The sequence below is a fragment of the Cicer arietinum genome, chromosome 1, assembly GCF_000331145.2.
Source record: "Cicer arietinum cultivar CDC Frontier isolate Library 1 chromosome 1, Cicar.CDCFrontier_v2.0, whole genome shotgun sequence".
In the NCBI taxonomy this organism is placed as follows: Eukaryota; Viridiplantae; Streptophyta; class Magnoliopsida; order Fabales; family Fabaceae; genus Cicer; species Cicer arietinum.
This window is the reverse complement of record NC_021160.2, coordinates 24,639,131-24,649,042: the sequence shown is the minus strand read 5'-3', so window position 1 is coordinate 24,649,042 and position 9,912 is coordinate 24,639,131. Positions and strand designations below refer to the sequence as shown.

General features: G+C 38.6%; 1 protein-coding gene across 2 annotated transcripts in view; it reads right to left on the bottom strand.

The window, feature by feature from the left end:
- The window catches only part of LOC101492288 (uncharacterized), an 11,102-nt gene extending 3,485 nt beyond the window's left edge, over positions 1-7,617 (bottom strand). The window contains exons 1-7 of one of the 2 annotated variants that reach the window (XM_004514007.4): positions 7,208-7,617; positions 3,967-7,108; positions 3,688-3,863; positions 3,419-3,487; positions 3,189-3,341; positions 2,914-3,077; positions 2,669-2,816 (exon numbers count right to left, since the gene is read on the bottom strand). In XM_004514007.4, coding sequence (XP_004514064.1) covers positions 2,669-2,816; positions 2,914-3,077; positions 3,189-3,341; positions 3,419-3,487; positions 3,688-3,863; positions 3,967-6,964 — 3,708 coding nt within the window. In that variant the 5' untranslated portion in view covers positions 6,965-7,108; positions 7,208-7,617. The remainder of the gene's footprint in view (positions 1-2,668; positions 2,817-2,913; positions 3,078-3,188; positions 3,342-3,418; positions 3,488-3,687; positions 3,864-3,966; positions 7,109-7,207) is intronic. The other variant, XM_027330361.2, reaches the window with a different exon arrangement.
- Between the last annotated feature and the right edge of the window lie 2,295 nt (positions 7,618-9,912).

Genomic DNA, 9,912 nt, shown 5'->3' with positions numbered 1-9,912 from the left:
GCTAGAGGAACTTTAGGGAAAACACTGCATATCAGTGATGATAAATTGCACACTAAACTCTAATGTAATTGATAGGGATGAATAAAATGAGATTGCTGAAGCGGAGCCAGTAGTCACACTAATGAGAATAGGCCCAAGATATGGAGGGTGTATTAGAGAAAACGTGGGAAGGCCAAGGAAACTGAGCTGGCAGGAAATGAGCAAAAGGTGATGCGTATGTGTGGGATGGGGAGTTAGTGATATAGGAAATAATGAAGAGACAGAGGAATTATTTTTGGAACCCTGTTATAGAAGACAGAATTGATCAGAAAGAATGTTTCTCTGCTGTGGGAGCAGATTGTTAGGTTGATAGTGTGTATCAGATTTTTTTATTTCTTCTTGTTTTATACTGTAAACACGATTCTATTTATCAATATTACATCAGTGTTACAGTTTCCGTTCTCTTTATTCTATTAATTGGTCTGACCTGCAGATCTGTGTGAGTGTGAACGAAGTCCATGCCACCAAAGATGACAGAACGAGTAGAAACCGTTTTAGAGAACTGAAGGGAACTCTACAACTGCTCGTCGATCAGTTCCAGAAACAGTGCGATAATTGCATAGTTAGGAAGATGATGGGTAAGAAGGCAGTAGGTGAGTACTCTGAGGCGGAGGCTTTAGTCGAAAACATACTCTGATGAATAGCAACTGTCAGTGAAGAAGGTGGAGATGCCTATGTTTGAAGGGAAGGACCCAGTGTCTTGAAGCTCAAATTAGCTTGCCTGAGTATGGAGGGGCCAACAATCCACTGGTTCAACTTAAGGATGGAAACGATCAACAACTTGACGTGGGAGAAGCTGAAGCACGCGCTAATTGTGCGTAACGGGTGGTGGAAGACCAACAATCCATTTGAAGAATTGTCAATGTCATTGTAGTATACCAGGAGCGTGGAGGTGTTTGAGCAAATTTCGTTGCAGGTAGTGAAGCTTCTAGAAGAACAATACCTAGGTTACTTCATGAACAGCCTTAAGCCTCAGGTTCGGAGAAGGGTGCGTACTCTGAGGCGGAGGCTTTAGTCGGAAACACACACTGATGAATAGCAACTGTCAGTGAAGAAGGTGGAGTTGCCTATGTTTGAAGGGAAGGACCCAGTGTCTTGAAGCTCAAATTAGCTTGCCTGAGTATGGAGGGCCCAACCATCCCCTGGTTCAACCTAAGGATGGAAACAATCAACAACTTGTCGTGGGAGAAGCTGAAGCACGCGCTAATTGTGCGTTACGGGTGGTGGAAGACCAAGAATCCATTTGAAGAATTGTCAATGTCATTGTAGTATACCAGGAGCCTGGAAGTGTTTGAGCAAATTTCATCGCAGGTGGTGAAGCTTCTAGAAGAACAATACTTAGGTTACTTCATGAACAGCCTTAAGCCTCAGGTACGGAGAAGGGTGCGTACCTTCAACCCCAAATCGCGCATGAGATTATGGGAGTGGCCCAAGCGGTGGAAGACGAGTTGATGGGTGAAGAGAAAGAAGGAGAACAGGCAGGTTATACAAATAAGGGATCCAGTCTAATCGGTTAAAATCGGTCGAATCAGGATGGATCCGAATCATCGAATTCGGGTTTGCAGTACACGAAATCAAAAATTCAACCCGGCCAAAGAGACAAGGCTCAGCCCAACACTTCTAGGTGGTCCAGTTCGCAATTTTCCAAACCCAACCCTGGTCGTCCTCGGTGGCTTTGATGAGGAGGAAAGGCGAAAGTGCACACTGGAGCTTCAAGGAGGACAGGATGAGGGGTTTCAAACAACTCTCTTACCATAATGAAGAGAAGGGCCAATGGGTTGTGCTTCAAATGTGGGGACAAATTTCACCCACTACTCTTGTGGCCTGAGAAACAGCTATGGCCATGGCTATTGGTGGTGGACAAAAAGGGAGGTTCAGGAAGCAAATATTGGTGTCAAGTAGGAAGAGGAACTTCAGTGTAATTTAATGGGAGCGTTAAGAAGAAGGGGGGAGCCTAAGGTGAGGAGTAATATGATGAAACTAATGGGCAGGCTTAATGGGATTAAGGTGGTGGTACTGGTGGACAGTGGAGCCTCTCATAACTTTGGAAAGGACTAAAGAGACTATGTATCAAGGCTCACGATAGGATTTGACTGCTCATTTCTATCAGTAATAAACAACCATTTCATGTAATATATTACTATCTTGTTTTGTATATATCGCTCATGCCTAGCTAGACCTTGAGTATAGCTAATCAAACCTAGAAAGGGGAGAGGACTTGTCAACAAAAGAGACATCCCCTGAAGTCATTGTACTCATGCATCGCAGATTAAAATATTACACTCTAAATTAACCTTTCTGATGACTCAAATTTATTAACTAAATCAGACAAAAGCAGAAAATTGTCAATCTATCTCATCATGCTCCTCCAAGCAAAGCCACCCCAACATATCCCAAAGATTTGCAATAATCATCTTCCAAAAAGAACATAAAAGGGGCTAGATCATATGTTATCACACTCTGGACTTATCATGCCACTAAATTGAATTGTTAAGAACCTTAGAGTACATAGAAGTTGGTGCACTAATTACTGAGTTTCTTATATACAAAATAATGTGATGAATGTCAGATAAAGATGAATGCCACAATACAAGATTTTAAGTATGATCACGCCAGTAACATTTAAAACCTTGCATATTGGGCGGTGTGAATCACGGAGATTCACAAGCAAGTTGTCACTTTTCAAGTCAAAGTGTACTATGTTTTTTCCATGGAGGTACTCCATACCGAAGGCAACATCCATTGCAATCATAAGACGCTTGCGCTTGTCAAGATTCCTGACATGATAAAATAAATATCAAACATTTATAACATGAAACAGTGAAGTATTAAATTGGGGGTAATGCAAAGTAATCAACAGATGGGAGTAAATACCTTCCATTCTTCTGGAAGGCATTTCTTAGAGAACCGTTAACCATATATTCTGTCACTGTTGCCACAGAACCTCCTGGGCCATCAAGAACAACGCCATAGAAAGCTACCACATTTGGGTGGTGCAAGTCAGCAAGCTTGATTGCCTCATTCCAAAAATCAGCTCTCTGCATGACACGTAAACCGTGAACAATGTAAGCTAGTTTGCTGATAATGAAGGAAACTACAAGACAACAGAAATCAGAATCATCAATAATTAATAATAACGAGACACGGACCAAGCGCTCTTCCTCTGAAGGCTTTCCAGCAAAACATCTATCGTTAATCCGCTTTATTGCAACATCAGTACCTCTCCACTTTCCATGATACACAGTCCCAAAGGTGCCAGAACCCAATTCTACTAGCTCTTCAAGGTCACAATTCTTTATAATCTAGCCACATTCCCACGATAAAATTTAAGTTTACCATGGAAGGCAATTTTCATAAAGATAAAATATAAAACATCAACCTGTAATGCTCCAACATCTGATGCTGGAAAGCCAAAATGTCCCTTCTCCGAGATCATGCTCTTGACATCCTAACAGGGAATAATAATAATAAAAATAATAAAATAATAATAATAATAATAATAATAATAATAATAATAATAATAATAATAATAAAATCACACCTAGGAAGGAGGAAATTTGGGAGAGGAAGAAAGCATTTTATTTTAGAGACAATTCCAGCAGTTCCAAGAATGAAAAACATATATAATTACTGAGGAATGTGAGTCACCTGAGTTTTTTCTTTATAGTGTATATCTAGTAGATTGTTTTGAACATCTACGTCTTCAATGTCTTCGTGATAGGACACATCCCTAGCATGTAAGTCAGGATTTGAAGTGCTTGAATGCAGAACTGATGCGGCTAAACTTTCAGCAACAGCTTGAAGTTGTTGATCTTCTGGTGATACTTCAATGAAGAAACCAAAATACAGTGAGTATGGCATACGAGATCTGAACTATTTATGATTGATAATGATAATTTATATGTAAGACTTCAACAATTTACAGACCCTTGGCAGATCGAGCTTCTTCTAATGTTAAATTCTGTTTGAATGTCTGACAGAGACCATCATTTAATTGAGCGTCTAGATTTTGTTCCCCATTGTTGCCTGAATTGTCACCAAACAGATCCTTATAAGAATAGGTTTCTTTCTTTGATGTGACATTGTTAGGTCTAGGTGGAGGAAAGTAGGTGCTGTGTATATTCCAGGGATCCTGATTGCTAAAAAGCGAGTTTGAAGAATCCTGCACATGTCCAAACCCAACAGATTGTGAAATTGAAGATAAAACATCATCCTTCTGATGGATTCCATTGTTTGATTGAAGATTTGTTCCAGGAGGACCCCAAACAGGCGGGTGTGCAACCTCATTGTACTCCATTTGCCTAGAATTATTACCATATGAAATTTCTACAGTGGAATTAGGAAGAATATCCATCATCTTAATTTGATTTCCATCAGCAATCAATTTTGACCTGCCAAGATTGTTATCCGAAACCACCGCTTTCTTCTCTATAGCATGCTGAATATTGTAATCAAAATTATCATTATTTACAAAAATTTCAGGATTGCTTATCTTGAGGTTGTCCATCCTTCCATCAATAGGTTTGAGCAGGTCCTGTGCAATCCAATTCTCCACAGCATCTGCTTTTGAAATTGTACTAGAATGTATATTAGTATACTCTGTTGATGATTCTTGAACCATACACTCAGAGGTTTCAACAGATGTGCCACCAACTAAAGGTTTTTCATTAACAGGCTTATTCACAACCACCTCCTCTTTGATCCTGTTATCAACTGGTACCACATGCTGGCGAGCGAAATCCTCTAGATAAGACAGTGGTGCTGTTCCTGTCAGCCCATCTCTTGGCGACTGTTTTTCACCTGTTCTTCCAACTGTTTCTGGGATAACTGCTACATTTCTGGGATGATCAGACCTGTCCATTCTACAGTTTCTCCCACCTTCAGCCTCCAGAGAAAGTCCGCTTGTGTCACTGCACGGTATAATGACCCTGGGTCTGGTCCCAACTGTTTGTTCAACATTGACATTGCCTTCATTCAACGGTGCAGTCACCAAAACCCTGGTTGTTGCTTGAGCTCTTAAACTGTCCTCCACCGGGAGACTATTGTAACTTGGCATTGAATCGGGAATTGAATGTGCAAAGCTATTATGCTGATCCGGAACCACTGGATCTGAATGTGCATGAGGCAGTTTTTTCTGACACATATAACAGTCCTCCACTCTATGAGGGACCATTACTGGTTGTTGAGGTAATAATGCATCATGAAAAATAACATGCTCTGATGGAGAAACCTGAACCCAGCCATAATTACCTCGGAAAGGAACTTGAAGTGGATATGCCTTGTAACTTTGATCAGATAGAAGCTGGTGCATCCTTAGCCCTGAAGTATTTTCACCATAATATTGCTCCAAACAGTTTTGTTGTGCTTGCATGACTGGTGGTGGTTGAATAACACTTGGTCTTATACCGGTATGAGAAGATGGCTGATTCATTGTCATCTGCACTGCAGGGATTACCTGTTGGGATGCAAAACGAGTAGTATCATCATGAAAATGATTCTGGGAGTAGACAGTCCCTGGCCTACCTATAAACTGAGGACTTTGGAATCTCATATGGGGTGGCAGCTGGACATAATCTGCATGGTTCAGAACTTCTTGTCGAGTATCAAGAAAAGCCTGCAGAGGCACAGATGGTGGAATTTCCATTCCAGACTGCTGAAACCCAAATTGTTGTTGGGATAATGTAGTTGGCACAGACTTCTCTACCTCAACCTCTTTCTGGAAAGGTGGAGTACGAATTGGACCTGAATTAGCCACAGGTATGCCTAATGAAACTGCAGAAACATCTGAGCATACCGATGTAACAGGCTCAGAAACCATAACATTTGCAGTAGTAGCAACATGAGATGCGGCAACATTTGCCTCGGGTGGTAAAGTGATGGATATAGGTGGCCCATTAACTTCTACTTGAGCAGCATTTGTGCTATCAGGAACCTCTAACCCACTCAAATCAGAATTTTGAGTAGAAGCTGCACTTGTAATACTCTCTTTCCTGTTGAGTTTGCCAATAACCCTATCAGAAATTCCATTCACAGCTTCAACATATTTCTGCCCACCATCATGTAAATTTACAAACTGTAGCACACTAGAAGGATCAAATTCCGAAGCAGAAAACAAAAAGACTCTTAGTTTAGGAGAACCATCTGAAGACCTCTCAATCAACCTTTCATATTCCTCCATCATATTATCCAGATCATCGGGGCAGGAAACCGAGACCAATGCATCAAGATCCTCACCAGGTAGCTGATATTTGATAACTACAGGTTGCCCAAAAGTATCAACCATCTTTTGCACCAAATCACTAAAACTCACATCTCTCTTAACACTTATTATCCTAGTCTGCCCACCAACATACCTCAACATTCCATCACTAGGTCTAGGCAAAATCTTCCCACCATAACTACACATGAACTTCAATTTCCGCCCTGAAACCGAATCATCCCCGCCGTTTTCACTCGATTTATCAACCCGCTGACTAGCAGGGGGATTGCAACCAGTCCCAATCAAACCAACACCACCAGCACGATCACCACCATTGCCAATTACTCTGCTACTACACTGAAAGGCATTATTATCAAAAGCATTACCGGCAACCCAGTTGCCCAAATTCAAAGGATATCCATTAGCAGTTGCAACAAAACTACGCGAAGGATCAACAGCATTAGCACCAGCAACCCGATTGGGAAAATTAAACCCAACATTAGGGCGAACGCACCATGTGGTAGAAGCAGCAGTACCAGAAGCCACATTTCCATATCCCACTCCAACCAATCCACCATCAGGATAGAAAAGAGGAACCGCACCGGCGGCACCATTGTCCCTACCTGCCGCAGTACTTACAGGCAAAACGAGTGTCTCCTCCGATCGGGCTACATTTAGCGGTGGTGGCCGCATATCTTTGGGGCTAGAGTTTTGATCAAACGCCATGAACACCGAAAATGAAAATTTCAAAAAAAAATCGAAATCGCGCAAAGATAAACCGTGAATCAAACGAAGGAGAAGGCAAATCGAAGACGAAAACCTAAGTTTATTGAAGCAATGGATTCGCGCATTGAGGTAAAAGCATAATACCTAGAAACATAAAGCACAATTAAAAAACCCTAGTCAAATTGAGCAAAACGAGGAGAAAAATCTGAGAAATTCGGAGGAAGAGAAAAAATGATAAAGTACCAGAAGGTAAACGGTGCAGTGTGAGAGTGATGATAACTTTTTATAGTGGAAGTCGGCGAAGTATCGATTTCGAAAGAGGACAAAAACTAATCCGCGTCAAATTTATCTCCAAAGAAACTGGGTTTTCGAAATTTGAATTCGCTGAGTAATTCAAGTATTCTCTTTCTCTACACTTAATGCTGCTGCAATGGAATATTTATTATTTATGATAAAATAATAATCCACTTGAGTTGAAACTAACGGTAGACTGAGTGCGTGTTAGAGAGAGTGCAGTGGAATAATGAAGCGCGTGCAGTTATGTATTTTTCCCGGGAATGTGAAGGAAACGGCGGTGGAGAAGGAAAAGAGGAAGACTGAAAATGGTAAGAGAGAAGGCACGTGGATTCGACCGCTTCATGCAAAGACTATTGAATTAAAATATATTATATATACTATGGTGTCCTTTCTTAAGTTAATATCAAAAAAATATATATGGGGCCTCCTATCTCCCCCACCAAATCTTACTCTCAACCGGTCACCAACTGGCAACTAGCCCCTCTCTAATTATTTTTATTAAGAAATAAAATATATTATTATTCATACGGCAAAAAAAATTATTGTTGATTTTCTTTTAGGTCTAGTACTTGTTTTATTAAAGAATAGACAAAAAATTAAAAAAATCGAACTAATTTTGAGAACAAATTAAATTGAACTGCTTTTCAATGGAATTAACTTATAAAATTGATAATTAAATTTTATTTTAAAATTCTTTATTATTATCGGTATTATTAATCACGATTTTTTTCTCTTTTTCTCACGTCTATTTATTCTCACTATTAATTGAGTCATAGCTTTTGTTCTCCTGTGAGTTAGAAATAGATTTTTTTGCAATACATTTATATTTTATAAGGTTAGCTTATTTGCTATTTCTTTTTGGTTGATTCTCTTTTCATTTTGATATTGTTGAGATTTAGCATTATATATAAAAATTTATGAAATTAAGTATTTGAGTGAACTGAATTTAATAAACAATAAGCTTTTTGAAGTATTACCAACATGTTTGGAAAATATGATTTCTCTTAGAAAGTTTCACATATGATCTAATAGGTTTACTTTTAGGATACCTTCCTTTTTTTGGTATCTCAAATATATTTTAGAGGTAAACTTACCCTCCAATGCTTTGCAAAGTAACTTACGCTCGCAAGTTCGAATTTTTTTTTCAAAACAATAGCAAGAAAATTGGGTGCTTTAAGTTTAGAATCAAGGATAACAACTTAATGTACTAGGAAGCTTTTATTTTTTTATTATTAATTAATAGTGGTAGTATGTTTTAGGAAACTAACTAGTTATATTTATTTTAGGAAACTAACATGTCAATTGTAGCTCAGTTTCAATTTCTTATCATGTCAATTGTTTTCAATTTGGTTTTCATTTTGTTATTGAAGGTTCTTTAGTTATGTTATTGTTTTTGTTTGCAATAGAATGTGTCTATCAATTTGTGGAAAATGGATTAATTCAAGGATGGGACAAGTGCTATGACTATGCATTTGATAAGATGTAAGGATCATCCTGATAATCAACAAAACAAAAGGCAAAAAACATCTCCCTCAACAAAGTCTACTGAAGGGGAATTAGGTGTTGTCTCTTCACCATATTCAAAATTTGATCAAAAGGCATGGATCATAAAGTGACCAAATAGCACGCCTTAATGTAGTGTGGGATGGGATATCAAACCATGGTTTCAATTCAAACTATGGTTTCAAGACATTCACAAAGTTTTGAAAAAACTCATTCTCCACAAATCGAAAAAGAAGCTCTACGCACATAAACATCTTCACAAGCTCCAATCAACATGGAGATAAAAAGTGGAATTAACATCAGAAACTCCTGAATTTTTGTCAAATCACAAGGCATATGGGAGAATTCATGGCTAAGGAAGTTGAATCGGGTCTTTAGCATAATAGTAGATAACTATTTGTTTAACGACGTCATAATTAAATTTATGAAGAAGTGGATGAATGCAAATAATTATTTTCTCTTGAATGGAGAATATATCCATATGCAGTGTTGTTTGCATATCATGAGTTTAATTGTAAAGGAATGTTTGAAAGATGAAGATATTTCTATCAAAAGAATCCACATGGCAGTCAAGTGTGTGAGATCTTCTCCTTCAAAATTGGAAAGGTTTAAGGGATGCATTGAAAGGGAGAAAAGTTCTTATAAATATCTCATTTGTCTAGATGTAGAAACTAGATGGAATTCTACATATTTGATATTAGAAACGGTTGCAAAGTATAAAAAAGCCTTTGATTTGTTAGAAATTGTTGATGTTAATTATGTCAAAGAGCTATCTAAGGATAAAGGCTCTAGTGTACCTCTAGCAAAGAACTAAGACTTTGCTAATATAGTGCTTCCATTTTTTGGGATTTTTATGGCCCTATTATGCGTATTTCTGGCTCTTCATATGTTACTAGTAACATATATGTGAAAGAGGTATTTCCCATTGGAAGGAAGATTGGATTATTTAGTGGGCACAATGATGCAAGCATAAAGTCGATGGGGATACATTGAAGATGAAATTGTCATCTTTCTTGAAATAAATTTATCAAGAATGTAAAGGCAAAGGGAAGGTTCTCAAAGTATAGGAGAGTCACAGCTAGGGGAGGATGATAATGACATACATGGTATGAGCTTCTAAGTTCGAGCAAATAATTAATCCTAAGTTC